Genomic DNA, 24,731 nt, shown 5'->3' with positions numbered 1-24,731 from the left:
GGCTGCAAATTTGCAAACGGAAAATTTTATAAAATGAGTTTGATATCCAATTCAGTTTCCCCGTAAATAATACTTACATTCGATTCAATGCATAACGGTTCTATGAAAATTACTTTGTTTGATACAATCATTCTCTATATACAATTTGTAAGGATATTCTAAGTAGTTGTACATTTTAGAAATTAATTAATTACCTATAATTAAATCATTTTTGTGAAGTATAGCGAAATACAGATCAAGATTGCAACATGGAATAAGCTGAGTTGAAATCTAGTTCCAAAACTCTCTTTAGTAGGTTGGGATTTTTCTTCAGATGCATTTCCTGATTCGGAAGGTTCTTCAGCACGGGAAGACATTTCTTCCAAATGAACCTCAGGAGCATTTGCAGCATCCTTCATCCCTCCTTTCCAACAATACCTGTCGAAACATTCCTTACATTGATTAGATTGTTCATGTCCTAACCGTTCTTGTTGTCTCCTTATGATTGCACACCCCACACAAGCAGTCCATTCTTCATCTTCAGAAAGTTTGTTTCTAGTGACTATATCAAACCCATTCATAATTACTCCTTCCTTCTCTTGGTCTGCGTATTGTAGCTTGATGGTAGATAAATTAGACTCGTAGGACACCGCTCTGTTAAATATTGCAATCACTAATGGGATATCTGTCTCTTTGAGTACTGGCCTGTCATGCCAATATACCAATGGGGATAGCTCCTCTGCATAACATCCAAAGAATATTGGTTTCTCGGTTAGATTGTCATTTTCAAAAGTGCTAGTATGTGGAACAAAAGGAAATGGTTTTCCTTTCCCCTGTTTGGAAAATTGTCGAAGATATGTTGCGACTAGAGAAAATCCATTAGGCCATGATTGTTTTGTATCTGCTGAATTATCAAATGTGAATATAACATCAACTTTTCTAGAAGGTTGGATCAAAGGGTAAATTGGAACGTTCTGTCCATCTTCTCCCCCATCAACTAAGTATAGGCTTTCATGCTTAGCCATAGTAATTTCGCCTGCTCCTTCCCAATCATAAAATGGATTTGGGTCATATACAGCAATATCCGCTGATTTATTACTCAATATTGAGAGAACTCCTTTAACGGCGGGTTTCGCTATTGAAGGAATATCGTAATCATCAACATAAAGAATCATCTGATTGAATAGTGAAGATGAAGTTCCCATTATAAAACCGGCATTATCAAAGTTTTTCCTACACTTCCTGCTAGTTTCTTGTTGTCCTTCTCCGAATAAAGACCCTAGGTACTCAATGTCAGTAAATGCATGAAGGGACGGATCCCAAGTTCCTAGCTCATATGGAGTAATCTCGAAAATTGTTGAATTTTCATTAATTGTATAACTTTCTGGATGTCTTCCATTGGCTAAAACAATAGGAAATGGAATTTCATGGTTTTTGAACGTTTCTAGTTCCCTGATGCTTGACCAAGTAACACCCCTGCTATCTCCTTGTATAAGTTGGTGAGCAATAGCTCGTCCCCAAATGTCGGTTATAGTTGTAACGAAGCCAGCTTTCGCCTTTGCTTCTATGGACGTCTTTATCCTATGATAATGAGCTGTATTAAGTATTGTATTTATTCCTTCAGTAGTAAGAATTGAATTTCGCAAGTTCCAAATGGGTATTTTCCCGTCTAGTATATCGGATACTGCTATCCAGTTGCCCAAAACCAACAGACCAATCAACCAACTCCCCCCAGATAATCCAGAAATGTAGCTTGTGCTTTGGAGTAAACCACCCAAGCCTTGAGTATTGGCAGGTTCATATCTTCCGTCCAAACCCATCATTTGTCCCGCACCACTTAACATTGCTCTAAACCCACCACCACTAAATGCTAGTCCTATTGTAATGCTATGAGAATCTACATTCTGGTTTATGAACTCTTCAGGATCAAAGTCATCAAGGTTTGCTCTCTTGAGAAATTCTAAAAGATTTGCGTTTGTCTTTTTGCGTCTTTCGGATATGTACTTCTTTTCATGTTCGCTCAACCCATCACTATTCCGAACCAAAGGATGCTCGGGGCAGCTAGTGTTGAAGGGCGCATATGGGTCCCTTTCTCGGTGGTCCCTGTCCTTTGGATCCTTGTGCTTAGCAGCACGTTCATTTGCTAATTCAATGGAACCTTTGATCATGGATGCAATGAGTGAACCGTTGAATCTGGAGCTCCCTTGTTGTTCAAGACTATATAACTGGTCACCATCTCGTGCGTTTGTAGCTACGATAGTAGTCTCTATAGAATAAAGAAAGCTGTCAGCAACTGCACCCCTTCCAGCTGGTATCTTGTCTTCTGGCCACTCTTCCGGCCCTAAAACTGGCGTGATTGTAGGAGCAATGGCTGGATCAGCCAAAACATTGGTCAGCAAAACGCCATGTATTGTAAAAATACAGGCATATACTAAATCAAACACCTTCATGATTGTGCTTTATATGCTTTCATTGTTTACAATGACATGGATAGGTGATATGTGAATACTTACAATTTCCAAATCCATACTTTGAAATTGTAAAAATGACGGAAAAAATGGTTGCAAATTAGGAAATAATACACAACATTTTGCGACCGCATGAAATGATTTCAAATGAAGGTTTGTGATTGACAGACTACAATAATAAAGACGCTCCCTAACTTTGTAAACGACTTATACGATTATAGTGAAGGTAGACTCATTACTTCCAAGATTCCTTCTGCGTTCCTCGAAGTAATTCGCGTTTCGCATACAATCGCGATTGTCTCACTTTTTCCTTGAATTTTCAGGCATCTGCTGAAAGAATTGAAATGCACCACACGAAGTACATGTTGCAACTACAATGTCTAGCCTCATGTCAAAATCAAAAATATAAAAAATCATCTAGAAATCCAAAAAATAACAAATCTCGACAGCAGCAGGATTCGAACCTGCGCGGGAAAATCCCAACTGATGGCACGAGAAAATTCGAGTCAGACGCCTTAACCACTCGGCCACACTGTCAAATTTTTTGAATTTTTCTCTCCGGTTTTTGATCTTAACTCATTTCACGTGATTTTCTCGTGACTTTCGCATGATTTTCACGTGATTTGAATTTTTGAGAATTCGTAACCTGCCACATTTTCTATAGTTTTTCAAGTGATATTTATTGTACAGAGGTCTGTAAGAAGAATTATATCATTGTTGTTACTTTTTGACTTGTGAATCTTATTTTAGGGGTGGTTGTTGTTTTCGCTATTACACCCATCATGTCTACACAAAGTGTCGGGTCACTAAGATTCTTTGGCAACTCTGCCGTCCACGCTCACTACCAAGGAGGCTACGCCTCTTTATTTGCAATTCCTCCCTTCAACCATTTCAATTAATGCAGCTAAATCGATACCTCGCCCTCCTTTATAAGTTTCAAAAATTTCGACGTGGAGGGGGCCGGAACGTTGAGCTCACGGTCCAATTCATTCGCAAATGGGTATCGTACACATCGAAGAGTCTTAACAACTACTCCTACACACTTAATCTATAGGATGCTGCTGAAATAAGGTTTTAGGCAATGATGCTTTTTGCCTTTAATGTATATTGTTTTTCTGTTTGTTATATTTCTGTATGTTAGTATGTATATGAACTCAATAAACAGATTGTATATGTAAAAAAAAAAAATTGCATTCTTTTTGGTTGCAATTTTGGAAAAAATGTTTGAAAAATTTTCGAGTTGTTAAAAAAAATCTAACAACCAAGAAGTCATTAACCATATAACCCAAAGACCAAATCAAGCAAAGTGTAAGAATGGGAGATTTGAAGTCCTTCGAAAGTTCTTATTCCGTTTAATTAATTCCAGAAAAGAGGAGTTTTTCAAAAGCGGTTTTAGGGGATTAATGATCTAACACTCATATACTTCCTCAAGCAAGTTCGTAAACCTCCTTAGATTTGCAATGTAATACAGTGTTGACAGCGGACTTATTGGAACACTGTTCCTTTTACATTTTATTGTCATGCATATATTTCCTAGTAGTCCAAACAATCTGTTTTAGGTAATAGGAACCCAATCCCTCCTCGTACAGATTTGCTTACAAACCCTTGCTTAATTTACAAAATCCGAGATGACCTGTACGTAAATGGTGCCAATGAGAGATAACAGGGAATATGACAGTTACTACACCTCGACTTTTTCGCAAGATCTTATAAATTTACCATCATTCTTTAATTTTGAAAGGTCAACTTTTGACAAGCTTTTCATTCACAACCAAGCATGAATCATTGTTCATGAGGTTAGCTAGCTTTCCTAATTATTTGTTGAACTTAGAACATGACACCTTCAAGGTATGCTTACAACGAAAAAAGAAGCCAGAGACTGGTGTTGTTCTGAAGTATCCCATTCCAGATAGTCTCTTGAAGATAGACAATAAGATTTTAGTCTTTTTCTGACCAGAAGATACTCGAAATAACATAATCGAGTGTCTCGGAGGATCCTTCTTCCAAACTTACTTTAAATATGGCGAACTTTTGAAGTTGGATCGCATTACCATAATTGGAGATTTCTGATTTTAATTCCAACGGTAGAACACTTCCGGGAAATTTATTATTAAGCCTTGCCGTTAAATGTGTTAACGAATCGTATTGAGTTGATTGTGTAAATTGTTTCAGGCGGTCGTCAAATGTATTATTCCAAAGTTTACCACATTTCTTTGTTGGGATAAATGAGTTGACTGTAGAAGAAGAAAATGGTATTGTTTGAAATAAAAATTGGCCGGGGCAGGCGTTCAAAGAGTTTGATGCCACAGTTTTGGATGAAAAAAAAAAATGCAACCACAGGTATGCAAAGCGGCGGGGTACATCAAGTGATACATGAAAATTTATTGGAACGATTTGACACCTCCAGATTTAAGTAGGACTAAGCGATGACAATTTATTTGAATTTACCCAATTGATTTAGATAAGACTATACAAAACAATGGATACGGCTTGCCAATCCCGGAATCACACATTTTTCTTCCAAACTTTATTTGATTGGAATACAACGATGTTAGCGGAACACTAAATCAAGACGTCTTCATTCTATCTCAAAACTTCCTTGAGGTACAGATCTGTGGGATAATTCACCTTCTCCTGAAATCAAGAGGGTTGCCTCAGAGCTACCAATGATTCTTGATTGGCTCGTCCAATTGCAAAAATGGGTTCAGATACCTTAGTCATTCATTTTCTCAAAGATTGCAAAAATCTCCCCTCTTTGAACAATAATCAGAAGGTTGCATTCAAATAAGAAGCTTAAGGGGATAAAATTTTGCATTTCTTTTCAAAGATTTAAAGGTTCGGGATGGATTTATGAATCAAAAAATTCTGGCGCGGGACAATTTTCCGGATTTGATTCTTCCATAGAAAATTATGATGAAAAAATATGATCTCGTATATTTTTTCTTAGAAATTATTTTTTTTTTTCGGAAAAATATAAACAGAGACCTGTCAAATTTCCAAAATCGATATCTTAAAGCGCAAATGGTTTAGTGGTAAAATCCAACGTTGCCATCGTTGGGCCCCCGGTTCGATTCCGGGTTTGCGCATTTCTTTTTAGCTACCTGTCTATATATTTTTACATCTTCTGAACCTGATTATATTTTTGTGTCAACGGATAAATGAATAAAAACTGTTGCTCAAAAAATAGAATTTTATTTTTTCTGTCAGGTCCCTTTTCTTATTCGATGCGATAAAAAAATAAATTCAATTTATTTCTTTTGTCTTAAATCCGCGCACGTGACATTTCGCAATTTTGGCATTCCCATTTACGGTGCTACTTTCATAGTAAACGCACGGCATTCGAGTATTTGCAACCTATTGATTTATCAGCCTCCTCCTGATGCGATGCGCATGAATGGTCTAATAAGGTCATTAAATTATGGCATCTTTTCACACAATTTGCGTTATCGGTGGCAATTTCTTTTTTTTAGATTTATTCTCTTTGTTGTATTATATATAATATGATCTAAAGAACTTCCAAAATTTTTCAAAATTTATTTAATTTGATATTTCCCTTTTATTCTTTTGAAATAACTAGTTTTTGCTAAATATCATTATACTTTACAAATGCTGCTGGAATCTATTAACAGCAAAGCTTACCTTGCGGGTGAGACTAACAAGACCGCACTTGATCATGAAATTCAAGATTTGGAATCCTATTCATCACTTGAACTTAATCCACAAGAAATAGTCCATACAGAAGAACTTAACAGAGCATTATCTGCTAGACATGTTAATATGATCACCATTGCTGGTGTCATTGGTACTGGTCTTTATTTGGGTACCGGTAAAATGTTGGCCACTGGTGGACCATTATCCTTATTATTAAATTATATGATTATCGGTTTAGTTGTCTTCTTTATGATGCTTTCACTTGGAGAAATGTCGGTGCAATTCCCAATCTCAGGTTCCTTTACAGTATATGCCAAAAGATTCGGAAACGAATCTCTAGGATTTGCCATTTTGGTCAACTATTGGTTCAATGATTGTTGTTCCGTTGCTGGTGATTTAGTCGCCTTGCAATTGATCTTTCAATATTGGACTGATTTCCACTGGTGGATTATCTCACTTATATTTTGGGTCTTTTTGTTATCCTTGAATGTTATTCACGTTAGAGCATATGGTGAGACTGAATATTGGATGGCCTTACTTAAAGTTGTCACTATTGTTATGTTCTTTATTGTGTCCATTATTTGTAACGTTGGTAAGAATGAATCACACGAATACATTGGGTTTAAATACTGGAGCCACGGTGATGCACCAATCGTGGATGGATTCCGTGGTTTCTGCTCTCTTTTTGTTTCTGCCGCTTATGCTATGGGAGGTTTAGAATCTGTTTCTTTAACTGCAGGTGAAACTCGCAATCCAGTCAAGGTTATTCCTAAAACTATCAAGGCTACTTTCTGGAGAATCATGATCTTTTACGTTTTTACTGCATTTTTCATTGGTATGAATGTTCCTTATGATTACCCTAACTTAATGACCAAGACCGTTGCTACTTCTCCATTCACCATTGTTTTCCAAAGAGTCGGTGCTAAAGGTGCTGGTAGTTTTATGAATGCAGTTATTATGACTTCTGTCATTTCTGCAGGTAACCATGCCTTGTTTGCTGGTTCTAGATTAGCATTCAATTTAGGTACTCAAGGTTATTTCCCAAAAATATTCACCAAAGTCAATAGATTTAAAGTCCCCTACGTTGCTGTAATTGTCACTTGGTTTTTATCCGGTCTTTGTTTTGGACTGGCTTTTGTCGGTGCCGGTGAATTATGGTCATGGTTACAATCCATTGTTGGACTTTCCAATCTTATTTCCTGGTGGCTTATTGGTGTTACTTCTATTAGATTCAGACGTGGAATGGCAAAACAAGGTAAGACTAAACAAATTTTGTTCAAGAACTGGACTTATCCATACGGTCCATGGTTTGTTGTCATTTTTGGAGGATTTATCATTCTAGTTCAAGGTTGGTCTACTTTATCTCCATTCGTTACTGCTGATTTCTTCCAAAGTTATCTTGAATTGATTGTCTTCCCAATCACCTATATCTTTTGGTGGATCTTTATGAAGAGAGGAAAAGATAAGTTTGTTAAAGGTGAAGATATGGATTTCATTACTGATAGATATATCCAGACAGAGGAAGAAATAAAAGAGAAAGAATATGCTCAAAGTTTGACAAGATGGCAGAAATTCAAATACAATTTCGTTGACAATTTCTTGTAATGATTTTAGTTATATTTATTGATATATTTATTTATTTCTTCTTCAGTTAGTATTATTTGGGTTAATGTTGAGATGTTTTATTCGAAAGTTAAAGTAAATTGTAAAATAGCGAGAAGTACTTGCCTTACCCTTGGCAATGGCTATCGATTCAGAGAGGAGTCGCTCGCCGGCAAGCTCGGAGCTGACCCGGAAATCCGTATCGCTGTAAACTTTGCATACACTTAAAGTACCTAATTAACGTTACATTATAAGTTCCCATATCCTTCCTTTGTTACATTCCATAATAATGTCACGCCCCAAGTTGAAACATGTTGGTTGCAATATTTTAACAAATTATGGTTTCAGATTTGTACCAAAAAAGTTTTGATTGCGAAAAAAAAAAAATTTGCAGCAAATAAATTTTGATTCTCGGTATAAATTTATAGTGAAGACTATCTTTCAAATAATTATTTATACCCCCATCCCAACTTTTTCTTTCTTCAACAGGGTCAGAAATACCAAAGATGAAATTGAAATTAATCTTATTATTCTATTTGACAAGTGTTGTTCTTTCAAAGACAGTTTATGTGGAAACAGTAGTCACTGTTACCCCAACCTCATCATCCACCATCGACCCGCCATCTGAAAGTAGTACCAAAAAAGCAAAAACTATAGTGCAATACGTTGTAGAAACAGTACAACCAGAGGGAGAAGGGCCAACCACCCTGACTTCAAATAAGAAAGGACCAACTACAGTGATTCAACAGGTTGTAGTCACCCATACACCAAGTCAAGAGGAACCAACTACCTCTTCATCCGAAGTGCAACTGGAGAAGAAAGCTAAAACAGTTATTGAACAAGTTGTGGTAACCGTTGCACCAAGTGATTCGGAGCAATTGGATCCTCCTAAAGAAACTCAAGTATCTGAAACTGACGTTGAAACTCAAAATGAACAAGATACTCCAGCACAAGAACCCACGGAAAAGGAAACTACTGTTGTCGTACAGGAAGTCGTAACAGAAGACCCCAACATTAGCTCAACCGACGTCCAAAATGCGAAAACTATAGTTGAACAAGTAGTTGTCGCGGTCATCCCACCAACAACTCTTGAAACAAGTTATATCACCGGTTTGAACACCCAACCCACGCCCGTACCGGAATATGTACCAGAAATAGACCCCTCTGATCCGTTAGCTCAAGAGATTTATTCCTACACCGGTCCTTATATCTTGAATCAAACCTTCTCTGATATAATGTTAGCCGATCATAATAAGAAACGAGCTCGCCATGGGGTAGCACCACTCCGCTGGTCAAATGAAGTCTTCAACTTTGCTGCTTCATATGCTGAACAATACGCTTGCACTGGAAAGTTAAAGCACTCAGGGGGGATGTATGGAGAGAATCTTGCAATTGGATATTCACCACTAGATGCTATGAACACTTGGTATATTGAAGGTGAGGAATATGAATACGGTACTGAGAATGTATATGATCATTTCACTGCTATTGTTTGGAATAGCACCACATCCGTTGGATGCGCTTATAAAGTGTGTGAAAATCTACAGGATGTTTGGTATATTGTTTGTAATTATGATCCACATGGGAATATTATTGGGTTTTCTTCAAGGAATGTCTTTCCACCTCTTTATTAGGTTTAGAGTATTGTACGTATAATGTATAAATATATGTTTATTAGTTTAGTATACTTATAATTTATCACAAAGAATCTTTTCTTCTAACTCGGCATAATTTTCAAAGAATGATTTGAATAAATCAGACAATTTTTCAATATCAAAAGTACCTCCAGTTTCTCTAATAGAATGCATAGATAATTGCGGATTACCTAAATCCAAAGTTCTAATACCTAATTTAGCAGAAAGAATAGGACCAATAGTAGATCCACAAGGAGAATCATTTCTAACCACAAACAATTGTAAAGGAACTTGTGCACGATCAGCAACTTTCTTTAATAAAACAATCCCAGGAGAATTGGTAGCGTATCTTTGATTAGCATTAATTTTAATCACTGGTCCTTTATTTAATTCTGGTCTATTTTGGGCTTCGTACTTGTCGCCATAGTTTGGATGAACACCGTGTGCCATATCGGAAGATAAAAGGAATGATTTGGCCATGGTTTCATAAAAGTAATCGACGTTCCCATTTCCATTGAAATCAAATTTGGCCAAACGTTTAATAATATCAGGCAAGAATGTAGAATCTGCACCTTGTGCGGAACGACTACCAATTTCTTCATGATCAAATAATGAGATTAATTGAATACCTCTTTGTTGTGACAAGTCTTCACTTGATTCAATGAGACCTCTAGTTCCACAGAAACAGGAAACTAAATTATCTAATCTTGGTGAGAAGATGAATTCATCATTAAGACCTCCAATTGTAGATTTTTGATGATCAAATAATACCAATTCAAAATCTTCAATTTGCGTAGTCTCTACGCCGAGCTCTTTTGCGATTAATTCAATCAAGGATTGGTTATGTCTTGATATAACATTTTGAATAGATTCGAATTGTTCTGGAGACAATTGTAAATCTGGATCATCGGCACAACTTGTTGATTCCTTCTTCTTTTCCTCCTCTTCTTTGGCTTGCTCATTTTTATCTAATGCTACTTGACCAGCAATAGGAACCAATTTTGTTTCCTTATTAAATTCAAATTTAGTATTCACTTCTCTATCTAAATGAATTGCCAAAGTAGGAATTCTTAATAATGGTTTATCAATTTTCACAAGTTTAGGAACAAAATTTCCATTTTCATTGACATAAACTCTCCCAGCAATAGACAAATCACGATCAAACCAAGAATGAGCAATCAATCCTCCATATTGTTCTACACCTACTTGAATAAATCCTTCTGAAGTTTTATTGGAAATTGGTTTGATACGAAGACAAGGAGAATCAGTATGGGCACCAACCACTGAGATACCATTTCCATTTTCAAATTTCTGTCCAATTGTAAAAGCAATCAATGAAGATCCATTACGAGTGACATAATATTTACCTCCACGTTCGAGTTTAGTAGATGAAGTTTGCCAATTGGTACGTTCATGAAGTTCTGAAAATCCAGCTGCTTTCAAATGAGATTTGACAGTAGATACTGCATGATAAGGAGTTGGTGATAAATTGACAAAGTCAACAAATTCTTGAGCATATTTCAAAGCTCTTGTTATATCTTTAGAAGCCATTGGAATGAAGGGGGGATGCTTGTAGTGGGATAAGGAGAGAGTTAGGGAGAGGGAGATGGAACGACCGAAAAAAAATGGTGGGGGAAGAGCCCACCTTTATACACAAAATCCATACGGCCTTCATTCGAGTGGCATCAAAAAAATTTCAAATTCCCGTACTAAAATCCCATAAGCCCACTCGCCTCAATTCTTTTACTTTCTTTATCATCATCACTTCAAATAATGAAGAAGACGTCAATTGTAACTTTACTTGCATTCATATTGCCGTTCATCTCGGCACGTTTAGCCCCTCTTCTTCTTCTATCACATAAATTGGTACCTAATTTACGACAAGAGATCAAGTCATCAAATATAGAACCTCATAATATTACATCAGTAACAAATTTAATCAAAAGAGAGATAACGCAATGTTCGTCAGATGTATATTTAATTATTAACCAACCTGGCTTAACATATCAAGATTTGACTAGTTTTGAAAAGGATAATTGGTATTTCTTGAGGAAATATACCTATATGGCATCAACTGGGATTGGAATTCCTCGGATTGAAGGAACGCTTGATCTTGATTATATTGAGAATTATATTATCAAGACTTGTGAAGCAGAAGTTATTAATGTCTTTCATGAAAGTGAAGATGAAGTAGTTGATTATTTTGATACTAGAAAGAGAGTCATCAGGGTTGATCTTGGGGACTTGCCAACAGAAGGTAGGGGTCATGAAATTCAGAAACATGACGAGTTATTGAGAAAGATTATGCGAAAAGTGCCATCTCCACACTATACGATAATCTTAACTTCTACAGAACCTGGTATTACTCATCCTGTTCCAGCTATACATATGGAGCAATCACCAGACAGGTTTGAGATTTTCTATGATATTTTTAGTGATCCCAAGAATTCTGGGGAATTTGAAAAGAATGACAGATTTCATTCCGTTGAACCTGATTGGAATAATGCAAGACATTCAAATGATAGATATATTCAAAATAAGAAAAAGGATGAGATTCATTTATTTGATTATGAACTTTGGACAAAGAATGAAAAGTTGATAACCACAATCTTTGTTATGATTGTAAGTTTATTTATGATGAAGACTTTGTCATTTTTAAATAATTTAAAGAAGCGAATTATGGAGAGAAAGCTCAATAAGAAAAGGGTCATACTACCTACTGACAAGATGAAGACTTATTAACATTTATCTCCATTAAAATTTTTCTATAAATAGACAGAAACTAACATAATTATACAAATTTAAAACTATATATAAATTTCCTTTCATCTTCTTTATGATTGAGCTGAAACCACCTTTGGATCAAGTTCCCTCTTCTCTTCGAAGTTAGTATCAAGTCCCACTTCTATTTCTTCTTCATACTCTTCATCCACCAATACACTCGCATCAAAATATAAGGAAGGATCTAAACTGGAAATATCCGCCGATGTTACATCACCATCCAATAATAACTCACTCATAATCTTACCTGTTCCTGGAGCATTGTTGATCCCCCAACACGAATGTCCAGAAGCAAGGTATAAATTGCACACATTTGTTTCTCCAATCAAGGGTCCACTAGAAGATGGAACATCCAATACGGGTAAGTAACATGCTTGTCGCTTTAGTATTTTACCCTTTCTCAAATTTGGTGACACTTTTCCAACTTGTTTAAATAATTCATCACATTTTGATTTAACAACTTCCACATCATCAGTAGTCTCTGGAACATCTACAGCAGAATCACCCTCCCCACATACATATACTTCGTCTTGTCGAGCATATATCTCTGGAGAAATATAATTATATGGACCTGTCTTAAATTCAGTGAAAATTGCATATGGACTCACTGGTTGATCTTTGAATGGAGCAATTGTGATTGAATGTGCACGTAATCCAGAAATTGGACAATCTGGCAAGATTCTGGATGTCCATGGACCTACGGATAATACAATCTGATCACCTTCTAATGCTATTGTTTTATTAGTTTCATCACTTTTAACTGATGTTGGTTGATATTTAATCCCAGTCGCGGAACCAGTTTCTAATGAATAAGTTATTTCACTGACTTTTCCAAGTATTAACTCAAGAGCTCCCTTTGAATCTTTAACTGCTTCTTTAAGCATAAAATTTGTAAATTTATAAGGATGTACTTGTGCTGTTGTATCCGTTCCACCTAATGTAGAACAATTATCAATTAATGCCGAATTTATCCAGTTCAAATTTTCTGGCAATTTATTCTTTACTGTTTCTGATCCTGATACGGAGGATGAACGACGTGCTGTTTTCTTTGGTGGTTTCTCATTAGTGGAAGAAGAAGAGTCATTATCATGTTGTACGGATTGTTTATATGTGAATTCAACGAAAGTTCCATTTCCATCCTCATCTCCTTCTTCTTCTTCCTCTATATCATCTTTCAAATGAGAAATATCACCTTCTAACGAAACAGTAGTCAATCTTCTATAGCCCCATTCTTCTGCCCCATTATATTGATTTGATAATTGTTGATGTAAATCAAATGACAACGAAACAATTTGTTCTGGGAATGCCCATAACGCCAATAACCCCCCAGCTTTCCCACTAGCCCCACCTGCTACTCTTTTACTTTCAACTATAGTTATATGATGTTTTTCAGGATCAAATTTGGGATGTTTGACTATATAATATGCCGTACAAACACCAATAATACCTGCACCAACAATAATTATGTGCTGTTTGCCTTCATGTCTACCCGAAGGTTTCGAAAGAAAGGTCAAATACTCCAGTGGTTTCTGTTCAGAAGTTGACATTTAGTTAAAACTTTGTTATATATACAAACTGAATGCTAAAGAAAGAAGAAAGAAAGTGAAACCAAATTAAAAGTTTTTTAGTTTGAATTGAATTTGAATGATTTTTATTTTATTTTTTATTTTTTATTTTTAACGCTTCCCAATTTTTAAATTCAAATTTAAAGTTTTTTTTTTTTTTGTGTATTCGGGTTGTGCGTTTTAAGATTTTCTAAATGTTTGTGGAAAATTGCCTGATAATGTTATAATGCCAAGTTTGAAAAATAAGAGAGAGAGAGAGAGAGAGAGGGAGGAGAGATTTTCTTCGGGGTTCTATTTGCACGTTTTACCTATCTCCATATCAGACGACCAAGAATTTTGTACTACTTTAGGAACAGGATACGAATAGCCTTGGGCCCAGACCATACAGAAAGCATTCCTTGTCCGTTACATCTTTGTATTCTCAAAACATTCATTTACTCTATTTCCCACTTCTGTGGGTGGGGTGATTGAGCGACATTTAGAGTTTAAACGGGATTTTGGCACTGCTACTGAATCTGGAATGGTTTGTTTTATGAACCCGGATGCAGTGTTCTAGAAAGCTCGTACTTCTGACAAGTACAATTCAAAAGAAAGGATAGGAGCTCCACGTCCACTTGAAATTTCGCAATTGGCTCATCGGGATCAAAATGGCTGTAAATGTTTATGGAATTTTTTTTTTTTCTTATAACATTAAGGAAAATCAACAAAGTATAAACATCCTTTCGCCATGGCTCTTTTTCTTTTACTTGTAATAACCATTAAAACCTGAACGTTCCTGCGCAGGGTCCAAATTCAGATTATTATTGACAGCATGATGACTCACTATACTGTAAGGAATGTCCCCATGTTTGATAAAGAGTCAAAGTCATATGGATTTCCGGATTTTCTCCTCTTTTTCCTTATACCGACATGATTGCTTTTGTACTACAGTAATTTTAAATTGTTGCAATTGTTAACTTTTGTGGGCAAAACTAAAAAAAAATCAGATGTTTTATTTTTTAATAACGCAATTCCATTCATTTTTTTGTTCATGTGCAGAACGGGTGATTACATAATCCGAATTTTATTAAAACTGGAAAAATCGTTTTTCAATTATAATTGGAATTTAATTATCTCCGTCATGAACAATAGGCAAGCACAGTCAATTGGTAACCAATAGCTTCTTCTATATGTCAAAAAATGAGTTTGCCTCGAAAGGTGAAGTGTCAACAATTTTAATGATTTCCTAACAAGCAATCTGTTGGAGGTAAGCAAGAGCTTTGAAAGAAACAAACTTGAACAATTGATGTTTGATATGGCTTTAGTAAAACCACTTCTACAGTTTGCTTATTGTAGATTATCACTTGATACTTGTGTGTAATAGACCTTTTAATTTGTTGGTTGTTTATTCTTTCTTTGGGTTTGTCTCTAATGAAAAATTCTAAAGAAAGATTAGTGATAGAAAAAAAATTGAAAAGTTTTGCAACCATCCACCAAATTTTTCAAATTTTCTAGAACCACACAATGTCTAAACAGAGACCTATCAATTCATCAGATAGTGATCTATATATAGTCCTGATCCCATCTCCCACAAGAAAGAGAACACAACCTCACTCTGGCATTAAGAAAAGTAGGGCCAAGAAAAGTTCAAATGCTGCTGCTAAGATCCATGTTTCTGATGTTAGTAAATATCTTGTTCCAATCCCCGTCTCCAATGAAAACGAATCTTCCATTCAAACTCCTAATCAATCGTATACAAAGTCAGGAAATGGATCCTCTTGGGTTTCAAATAAAAACACTCCACCTGAAATCCAACAACCTACACCACCACCGCAACCTCCTCCAAAGAAACATAAGAAACACAATCAAGTCAAGCATGAGACTCCACAAGAAACGAACCAGACTCTGGAAATGTTGACTTCTAATCAAGAAGTACAAGACTATGACTCTTCCATCGTTGTTGTTGAACCCGCTATCCTTGAGGAACAACCGAAGGAACAAGGGCTGCGTCAGCTAAAACGGTCTCAAACTGTCGGCGAAGACTCAAATTTAGACACCCTGTATCGATCTCCATTTGGATTGAACAATAGTCCATTATCAGCAGTCGTTCCAGGGACCGAAGATACTAGTTCTGAATTAGTAGAAATTTCCAAGATGAATAATATCCCACTAGATTTATCGTTCCAAAATTGGTGCGAAACTGCTACTTCAATTATGAATGAGAAAACACATCTTATGAAGCAATTAATGTTGAATAGATACAAATTCTTTATTCGGTTTCAAGTATTAAATTCTTTGGTTAATTCTTATGCAGCTGATTTAGGAATTCATGAAACAAAATTATTAGAGAAAATCCAGAAGATAAGAAAAATGATGGAAGAAATGGTAAGTTTAACTACCGAACTTTAAAAAGATACGTATCGTTCATTTTTGTATATCATCATCAACACATGCTATATATATATGTATATATTATATAGTGGTAATATTGCTGTCTACCCTTGCGAGCACCATCCCATTTGCACAAAAAATTCATATATTTTAGATGCTTTATTCACATCAATCTTTAATGCTTGTCTAGCATCCTTTTTCTTTAATACACCGTTATTTTTAACCGCTTCTTTCATTAATTGATTCTTTATTGCCAAATAGGGTTTAGGCAACATTCTTAACGTGGCGCATAATTGTTTTTCTTGATTAGATAACAAATCAAAGTCAGCCGCACGACTAATATCCAAAGGAGCCCTAGCACCAAGACTCTTTGGTTTAAATTCTGGTTGAGGTGAATTCGCACTAGAATACGGCTTGCGGTGTCCATTAGTTCCATTCATAAGTCCAGGTGTTTGTGAATGTCTTCCTGATAAAGCTCCATTTCCCATACGTTGATAATGGGCAGTTCTGATTAATTTGTCTTTTTCAAATTTATTACCATCCTCAATAGTGGTTATACCATTCTTCCTCCAGGTTTGTAATTGTTGAATTCTAAGACGACATTTTAATTCCGTTAAGAAATCCCTTGTTAATGTTTCGAAATCTTCTGGTGACAAGATACGGATGTAAGCATTTATCTTTTTTAATAAATCTTTCTCTTCCTTTGATTTTCTTTTATCTGCACTTATATTCTTTCGATAATCCAATAATGAATTTAGTATCATCACACGTTTACGTTCCGCACGTGTGGTTAATCTTGAATTATAAATATCCAAAATGGTTAATTTTAATTCTATATCACTAGCCAGATCTTCTGGATCAAAAATCATATCTTTGATTGGGACTTCTGCATCATTTTCAGCTTCATGATCAAACTCTAATCTACCAGGCATATAACCTTGAATTTCATGACATAATGGAACTGATGCCACGGGCTTACCCTTGGGTGGCGGTAATGGCATATTCTTTCTATATTCTAGTCTCTTCTTTCTTTCCTCTAAAAATTGAATAGGAGTAACATCCCAAAAATCTTTATTCATATCAGGTAATGGATAATCCTTACTTTCTAAATAAATTTCATAATAATGTTTCTTTACTTCATCTTTAGATCGATTACCTATATGATCAGCAATATCAGCCCAATTACCTAATCCAAATGTTTCACATCCTTGAATCAATAACAATTCCTCATCGGCTCCCCAATCCCTTTCAAAGATAGGATAGGTATTTTGTTCAATTATTTGATAATCATGCCAAGGTTTATGATCACCAGTGGTTAAACCGGCAGCAAAGCAGGGAACACACAAGTCATAATCTGTACAAATTGCACATTGGATACGTATTCGATTTGTACAATCTGTACTGCAGACATCACAATGATATAGTTTTCCTTTATCCATGTTCTATGATAATAAATATAACTTTTTTGCAATCAAAACGGAAACTCAAAAAAAAAAAATAATAATTAATAATAATAAACTATAAAATGGAATTTAATAATGCAAGAATCCAAAAATGATGTAATCAATCAAATCTATTAATCAATCAATCAAAATGAAGTGAAATATGGTAATAATGTACAGTAGTATGAATCAACTAAGCCAATTAAAATGGATCTAATGACAGTTGATATGCTCTTTTAAACGTAAATCTTAATGGAGATAAGTGATTTACCCATACATTTTTCGGTTATTTGAATTGTCATGTTTTTGAACAATTTAAAAATAAACAGAGGGGTCGTGGAAATGAACTCAAAACATGGATCACATGACCAGTCGTCACATGACCGAAAAAAGCAGTCACATAATCACGTGATATTTTCCTGTATACAATGAATCATTTCAAATTCAGAAAATACAATCTTTTTTTCGACATCTACACGCACCATCCCTAAACATTGATTATATAATCTTAATTAACGTGATTACATAATCAATGGTACTGTCAATTTTGTTTTGTGTGAGAAAAATCAAAGAAACCAAACCAAAAAATTTTCATACTGAAAGTTTAATGTATGGGTGGGTAAGAAATTGTTAGTGAGAGGAAACTGACTTAGAGAAAAAAAAATTCATATTGAAAATTTACCTAATTACTTTTCCTACTTTCACCGTATACATATAACTAATCAGCAAAGATGGTATGTACCATAGATATACCCTTACACATTGAATCCCCATCTGATGAATCATTTAATACAACCATCACTATTACAACTACCGAGCAATGTTATTGAATTGTTGGACCTTCAAACTACGAAAGAGATTGATTAATGAAAGACTTTTAAGCAGGGAATAGAAAAGACATATACTGAAAATATTCTATATTCAACTAATTACAGGAATATCAAATGAAAGCCAACTATATCTACCTAAGCTAATTAGACATGTTTTAATCACAATCGAAATGCAAGATACAAGTCAAAGTCGATATCTACTACTTCGAAATATACCTTCAAATGAAACGTTATACAGAGAACCATCATGATCACATTCAAATATAAATCAGATATAAATCAGGGATTCAATTAGAATATAATTATGAAGAATGACATAATACTAACATTTATTAATCTAGGGTCGTGTTAGAACTAAAACCGTTAAGAGAGCTTCCAAAGTCTTGATTGAAAGATTCTACCCAAAGTTAACTTTAGATTTCGAAACCAACAAGAGATTAACTTCTGAAATCGCTGTTATCCAATCCAAGAGATTAAGAAACAAGATTGCTGGTTACACCACCCACTTGATGAAGAGAATTCAAAAGGGTCCAGTTAGAGGTATTTCCTTCAAGTTACAAGAAGAAGAAAGAGAAAGAAAGGATCAATACGTTCCAGAAGTTTCCGCTTTAGACTTATCCCACACCAACGGTCAATTAGAAGTTGACTCTGAAACCGCTGACTTAGTCAAGACCTTAGGTTTCAAGATCCCATTACAAACCGTCTCTATCTCTGATCAAAGAGGTCCAAGACGTTTTGCTAAGAGAAACTAAATTTGAAACTTTGTTAATGATTTTTTAAAAATCACTACATATAATAATAATATTTTGGGAACCAAGTGTATTTTAATGTTAATATTTTTCATAAAGTTTTGTATAGTTTAGTTTTTTCTTCGACAAACCAACCAACCAACCTTCCATCCATTCCCTCTTAACAAATAGGAAATAAATATAAAACGCATTTATTTAATGTCTTAACTTTTAGAGTAATTGAGAGACTCTCACTTTGTACTGTAGTTCGGTTGTGCCCTGCGATGTTGCAACAATTCTTATTATTCTTTGTTCTGGTTTGATCTCACCTGTTCACCTTCCACCCAAAAAAATATGGTGGCCCAGATTTACCACAGATCGTTCTAAGTTTGTGTTACTCTTTTCCTAGCAAATTCCCAAAATGAAGTTATTATCGTCTATAGTATTAGGGATATCTATAACTTCCCTTACACAAGCTATACAATGGTATCCATTAAATAGTAAAGAAGAGATTCCTACTGACATAACACCATTTCAAAAAGGTCAAGAATTTCAGTTTGATTGTATTCAAAGAAATATTGATAATGGTGAACACAAGTTTGATGAAAAGGAACGTATATTATATGGTCCATTCCCAAAATGTAAAGAAACATCAAAACCATTAAGTTTCAAATATGGAGTTAATGAAGATGTGAATTGTACTATTCAATTCACTGATGAATTATATCATTTGTTTCAATTATACGTTCATGAAGATGCCCCTTTCAGTTGTAGACTTCCACTTTCATCTGAACCATTATCCATAGAAAAAGGAGGTGCATTCATTCCATTTACATTTGCGTTCAGAGGTGAGGTTCATGAAGCTCATTTAGATATAGACTACTCCATGAATGTCCTCATTACCAAACCATCCAACAATGATCCAGATCAGTACACGTTTATTAGTGCCATATCCTATGGATCAGGTACTAATACTTCAAGAATTGTAATTGGGGATGAATTAACTTTGAATTTTGCTGTTAGATGGTTTGATCATTTATCTGTTGCAAATTCAAAGGCTGCAGAATTTAAAGAGAATGGTTTACCATATACTGATGGATTCTATAAAATACCGATGAATTATATTCCTATAAGTTACACTATGCTTTACTTTTATGTGGCACTTGCATGTATTGTTAGTGGTGTCGTGGTCATTGTTGGTAGTTACAATTGGCTCAGTGTCAAATTTACAAAGAACAAGTATTTGCATTTGGATAATGAAGCTGTTGCTAAAAGAGACTAATTTACATTAAGCTATATAGTTACATGTTATATATCTTAGGTAGTACGACATTTTTTAATAATTGCCTTTAATAAAGCATCCACCTTTTCAGAATGATGCTCATGACTTTCATGGATCAAGAATTGGTTGTTAAGTTGATTCACAAACATATTTGTTAATGTATCCTTATCTGATAAATCTTTTAATTTTAACTTGTAGGCCATAAATTTATTAACTGATAATTGTAATGCTTCTGCCAACTTTTCACTTACAACAGTGACATTTCTAATTGGTAAGATGATATCAATTAGTAAGGTTCTTAAATCACTTGAATATTCTCTTTGAAGATAGTTTAATATATGCATGTACATGTAATCTCTATTCAAATCTTCAAACTTATCAATAATAGATAAAAACCTTTCCACAATCTCAAAGACCTTGTCTTCTGGTTTGATAACAGTGGAATACTTAGGAATAGTCTTAAGAATACTTGGAATACAAAGATCAAAGATTGTTAATGCGACATCACCTTTCAATGCAGGGTTGGTTTCTGGGTTACCTAACATATTCATATCAGCTTCTGGTAAATGATGTAATTGATCTTTCATTTCCTCAGTACTTGGTAACTCAATCTTGTCATTATTGAATTCAGCATCTCCGTCACCTAAAGCAGATTCAGTAATTGCTTTAGCCAATTTAGCTTGTTCACTTTCTTGCTCATCTCTTTGTTGCTTTTCAGTAAGCAATCCCAAAACTTTTCTTCTTGCCAATAACTTGGAAATATAAGTCAACTCAAATTGAGCATAACTTAACCATAATTCTAATGATTCGGGATTTAATCTAAGACCACGTTGAAATAAAAGTCTGGCACCTTTAGCATTTGCATTCACTTCAAATTCATACTTGGCAGCAGATAACCAAGCATCAATATTTCTCGGTTGTAATTGCAATAAACGAGAGTATACCTTATAGATCACCTTAATTGCACCATTGCTTTTAGCAAACTTCAAATAATGTGACCATAATTCCGTTTCTCCAGGATATCTTCTAGTTGCACGATCAAAAATAAACATAATACGACGAACTCCAGCCCAATCACTGATACTAGGTTTAGTATCAACTAATCCAACTTTATTCAATCTATTGTATCTTTTCTTACGTAATTTTTCAAGATTTGATTCGAATTCGGCATATTTGAGGAAATCTCTTGGTTTACTTCCACGACCTTGAATACGATGCTCAAAATCAGTACGTCTTCTCATTATCATGGTGATTTCATTCTTGTCGAAAAGACCTTTCTTCTTGAGGTCTTCTAATTCTGGAACGGACTGTTCAAGATAGTATCTAACCTTATCAGCCATGATTGTCTATTTAATAACGATGATCTTTATCACCAAAAGAGATGAGATGAAAATTGAAATTTTTTTTTTTGGCGAAGTGCGATGCGGTTCCAAGATTTTGTCATTTCGCAACCAAATAAACGAAAGTTAACTAGAGTGTAGGATTTTCGTTACAATTGATTATAAAAGAATAACATATTTGCTAAGTGGAAGGTCACCTAAGTGGAAGTTCACCTCGTATACTACCTTTTTTCTTTCTTAAAATCACATATATTAAACCTATATAAAAACTAAGAAATTCTATATAAGAAAAACATATACGCCTCCTGGACCAAGTTCGGAGTGGCACCTAATTAAGACTTTAATTGGTTCAAAAAACCTTTTCTAGGCTAATGCCTAAAAGACTCCGTCTCGCATGAGAACTCCTAAATTAGGTATACTCCCTAAAAAAACCAACGGTTCTATATTTGAACATATTATAAACTAAAATTTTGGACTTAGATTTAAACTGCTTTAAACTACATCTATGGATAGTAAAGGGTGAAAAGAAAGTGAAGCACAAAGGATTCAACACTACCCAATGTCAGCAGCATAGTCGTTCCACTTTCTGAATGACAACCTTTAGATGTACATTGATACATTTGATCTCACGATGGGGAAAGGTGTGTTCGGTCGTGAAATAAAATGTATCAATGGATATCTCACTTCTGATACCATAAAATTAGATATACGGCGTCAGAAGTCCATCCAGCCGCTCACGACGCAATGATTCAGGACAATGAAAGATGTGATGTAACAACGTATACCACCTGGTCGAGCACAAAAGGCACACGTCCCTCTGTACAACACCGAGCCGGTGTATAACGGTCATTGACAATTTCTTATTGCAAAAGTATGATAGAATAACAAACATCCTAATGGATGCTTATTCTGATCATTGAATTTTTCCAAAATTTGAACCATTCATCTGGACTTCTTGAACAATTTCTTAACCATAAATTAGGAATATCCAGATCCTTCCCTCGACGTTTCTTAGAAGTTTGATGGAAAAAAAAATGAGGATAATGGTTCATTCTTGAGATCTGACAAATTGGAAATATATTGTGACTGTGGATTTGTGAAGCATTTTTCAATCAGTCCGAAATTCAAAGCACGATATCCAACGGGAGGTGGATTGTTTACGGTTGATGTGATAATAACCAAGCGTTTACTTTCAGGTTTTGAAAATTCATTAACCATTTTGCTTTGCCAACGTGCCCAAGTATACGGAACATGACTTGGTCGACTGTCCCTTCTTCTAAGGAAGGCATGCCACGGATAGAAAATCTGATATTGAGAAATAGCATTCGAATTGTAGTATCCGGACGCTTAAGTTTGACAAATTTCTTGTAATCTGAAACGAAAGTCGCCAATGGCTTTAGTATCATCCGCCATGAATAGTCCAAATATTTCTTTGGCTCTTCTACCTAATAGTTGGTCCAGAATATTTAATAAACCAAAACTACCCGAGGCTCTGGGTGTTTGTAGCTTCTTAAGTTTGACACGAGGGATAAGTTTCTTTCCTACTCTTTCATAAATTGACGTTGAGTCGGAATTCGCCAAAGGAGAATGTAAATCTCTAAAGTACAATTTAGAAAACAACATGGGAATGACTTAAGTGGATAATCGCATGTCCATTTAAATCAAATATTGGAAAACATTCTATTAAATAACGTAATTCATTAATTTTCCGTCCGCAAGCATTGTAATGTACTGAACATTCTCGTAATGGAATACCCAAACGTTCAACTTCATTCGAATTCTTGTGCTGGTAAGAAATATTCAAACTATTCATGGTGGATGACTCTGGAGCCCGACTTCAGGGTCCGAATATTATAATCAGGTTGCTCATTTGCTATTGCAATTTTTTTATCCATGGCATGCTTTCCTTAGAAGACAGACGCCGACGGTCATTAGACCGAGTAATGTTCCGTATAATAGGGCACGTTGACACGAGGGATTTCTTTCTTATACTTTCATAAATGGATGTTGAGTCGGAATAAGCCAAAGGAGAATGTAAAATCTCTAAAGTACAATTTAGATAAAAACATGGGAATTATTTAATTGGATAATAGCATGTCCATTTAAACCAAATGTTGCAAAACATTCTGTTAAATAACGTAATTCATTAATTCCTCGTTTCCAAGGATTGTAACTTACTGAACGTTCTCGTAATGGAATACCCAAATATCCAGATGTATTGGGATCTAGTTGTTGTATTGAGTGTTAAAATATTTGAGTTGTGGGAGGATCTTTATAATAAATGCAACAGCTTGTGGCTAGTAGTTGGACGGTCAGATACTTGTAGCATTGGTTGTCTAACAGCACTGTTGGATAGCATACACGTACATTGAATTCCTACTTTGAAAATTCACCGCCTTTATGAGAATTAAACAAGCTTATTAAAAGACAAATTGCTAAGGGACCTGGCACCGTGCGAGCTTTGGCTCGCCCGACTGAAAAATCTGAAAAAAAAAGTTGCATAACGATTGGATAGACATGGAAACCACACCAAAAAATACACATTATTTTAAAGATTGAAAGCTGGTACTTCTTTGACCGAGAGCGATTGTATAGAATAACACAATTGATCCTTCAAATATTTATCTTGCATAGTGGAAACATGCAAAAAAAACAAAATGCTCCAGGAGGGGTTTGAACCCACGACCGTCGCGTTCCTCACACGACCGTGACTTATGGCATAACCATATCGTCGTAACACGGCTATAAGCACGAAGCGCTAACCTCTGCGCCACTGGAGCACCTTGTGGGATTTTGGGGGAATGCACTTTGTTATAATACCATATTTTCTTACAATTTACGGCAATTCCGACTTAATTGATCTTTCAATTTGATCATCTATATTTATTTAGAATCACTTTTAAATTTTTCCAATAACTGAAGAATTACAAAAAGTTAGTATATATTAAGTCATTTTATCCTTTCTTCATATTTTGGGGGAGAAATGTGCTCGTATAGTTTTATTTCCGACCGACTTCCGACTTTGGTGATTTTTGAGCTCAAGCAAAAGATAAACACCC

General features: G+C 35.1%; 12 protein-coding genes across 12 annotated transcripts; 6 read left to right on the top strand and 6 right to left on the bottom strand. All coding sequences in view use genetic code 12, as the record gives it.

Annotated features, from left to right (window-relative positions):
• Window positions 1–200: 200 nt before the first annotated feature.
• Window positions 201–2,429, bottom strand: PLB5 (Plb5p; the record flags this gene model as incomplete). The annotated part of the gene is made up of 1 exon (XM_049406688.1): window positions 201–2,429. The coding sequence occupies one exon, from the start codon at window positions 2,427–2,429 to the stop codon at window positions 201–203; it is 2,229 nt and encodes a 742-aa protein (XP_049263874.1).
• A 3,624-nt stretch (window positions 2,430–6,053) lies between these two features.
• On the top strand, window positions 6,054–7,703 carry ALP1 (Alp1p; the record flags this gene model as incomplete). Its single annotated transcript, XM_049406687.1, has 1 exon — window positions 6,054–7,703. The coding sequence occupies one exon, from the start codon at window positions 6,054–6,056 to the stop codon at window positions 7,701–7,703; it is 1,650 nt and encodes a 549-aa protein (XP_049263873.1).
• Window positions 7,704–8,206: 503 nt separating this feature from the next.
• On the top strand, window positions 8,207–9,334 carry J8A68_002889 (uncharacterized protein; the record flags this gene model as incomplete). Its single annotated transcript, XM_049406686.1, has 1 exon — window positions 8,207–9,334. One exon carries the CDS (start codon window positions 8,207–8,209, stop codon window positions 9,332–9,334), a length of 1,128 nt encoding a protein of 375 aa, XP_049263872.1.
• A 54-nt stretch (window positions 9,335–9,388) lies between these two features.
• On the bottom strand, window positions 9,389–10,885 carry J8A68_002888 (aspartyl aminopeptidase; the record flags this gene model as incomplete). The annotated part of the gene is made up of 1 exon (XM_049406685.1): window positions 9,389–10,885. The coding sequence occupies one exon, from the start codon at window positions 10,883–10,885 to the stop codon at window positions 9,389–9,391; it is 1,497 nt and encodes a 498-aa protein (XP_049263871.1).
• A 222-nt stretch (window positions 10,886–11,107) lies between these two features.
• On the top strand, window positions 11,108–12,076 carry BIG1 (Big1p; the record flags this gene model as incomplete). Its single annotated transcript, XM_049406684.1, has 2 exons — window positions 11,108–11,165; window positions 11,241–12,076. The coding sequence occupies 2 exons, from the start codon at window positions 11,108–11,110 to the stop codon at window positions 12,074–12,076; spliced, it is 894 nt and encodes a 297-aa protein (XP_049263870.1).
• A 92-nt stretch (window positions 12,077–12,168) lies between these two features.
• Window positions 12,169–13,662, bottom strand: J8A68_002886 (uncharacterized protein; the record flags this gene model as incomplete). Its single annotated transcript, XM_049406683.1, has 1 exon — window positions 12,169–13,662. One exon carries the CDS (start codon window positions 13,660–13,662, stop codon window positions 12,169–12,171), a length of 1,494 nt encoding a protein of 497 aa, XP_049263869.1.
• Window positions 13,663–15,183: 1,521 nt separating this feature from the next.
• J8A68_002885 (uncharacterized protein) lies at window positions 15,184–16,068 on the top strand (the record flags this gene model as incomplete). The annotated part of the gene is made up of 1 exon (XM_049406681.1): window positions 15,184–16,068. The coding sequence occupies one exon, from the start codon at window positions 15,184–15,186 to the stop codon at window positions 16,066–16,068; it is 885 nt and encodes a 294-aa protein (XP_049263868.1).
• An 86-nt stretch (window positions 16,069–16,154) lies between these two features.
• On the bottom strand, window positions 16,155–17,489 carry ADA2 (chromatin-binding transcription regulator; the record flags this gene model as incomplete). The annotated part of the gene is made up of 1 exon (XM_049406680.1): window positions 16,155–17,489. The coding sequence occupies one exon, from the start codon at window positions 17,487–17,489 to the stop codon at window positions 16,155–16,157; it is 1,335 nt and encodes a 444-aa protein (XP_049263867.1).
• A 734-nt stretch (window positions 17,490–18,223) lies between these two features.
• On the top strand, window positions 18,224–19,074 carry RPS17B (40S ribosomal protein eS17; the record flags this gene model as incomplete). The annotated part of the gene is made up of 2 exons (XM_049406679.1): window positions 18,224–18,226; window positions 18,664–19,074. 2 exons carry the CDS (start codon window positions 18,224–18,226, stop codon window positions 19,072–19,074), a joined length of 414 nt encoding a protein of 137 aa, XP_049263866.1.
• A 397-nt stretch (window positions 19,075–19,471) lies between these two features.
• J8A68_002882 (uncharacterized protein) lies at window positions 19,472–20,332 on the top strand (the record flags this gene model as incomplete). The annotated part of the gene is made up of 1 exon (XM_049406678.1): window positions 19,472–20,332. One exon carries the CDS (start codon window positions 19,472–19,474, stop codon window positions 20,330–20,332), a length of 861 nt encoding a protein of 286 aa, XP_049263865.1.
• Window positions 20,333–20,367: 35 nt separating this feature from the next.
• Window positions 20,368–21,672, bottom strand: J8A68_002881 (snoRNA-binding rRNA-processing protein; the record flags this gene model as incomplete). Its single annotated transcript, XM_049406677.1, has 1 exon — window positions 20,368–21,672. The coding sequence occupies one exon, from the start codon at window positions 21,670–21,672 to the stop codon at window positions 20,368–20,370; it is 1,305 nt and encodes a 434-aa protein (XP_049263864.1).
• Window positions 21,673–23,019: 1,347 nt separating this feature from the next.
• Window positions 23,020–23,485, bottom strand: J8A68_002880 (uncharacterized protein; the record flags this gene model as incomplete). Its single annotated transcript, XM_049406676.1, has 2 exons — window positions 23,020–23,303; window positions 23,350–23,485. The coding sequence occupies 2 exons, from the start codon at window positions 23,483–23,485 to the stop codon at window positions 23,020–23,022; spliced, it is 420 nt and encodes a 139-aa protein (XP_049263863.1).
• Between the last annotated feature and the right edge of the window lie 1,246 nt (window positions 23,486–24,731).

The sequence above is a fragment of the Hemisphaericaspora subhashii genome (genome assembly GCF_019202705.1).
Source record: "Hemisphaericaspora subhashii strain CBS 10753 chromosome Unknown scaffold13, whole genome shotgun sequence".
NCBI classification, from domain to species: domain Eukaryota; kingdom Fungi; phylum Ascomycota; class Pichiomycetes; order Serinales; family Debaryomycetaceae; genus Hemisphaericaspora; species Hemisphaericaspora subhashii.
Note: the sequence above shows the minus strand (reverse complement) of the source record. Positions and strands in the feature narration are given on the sequence as shown.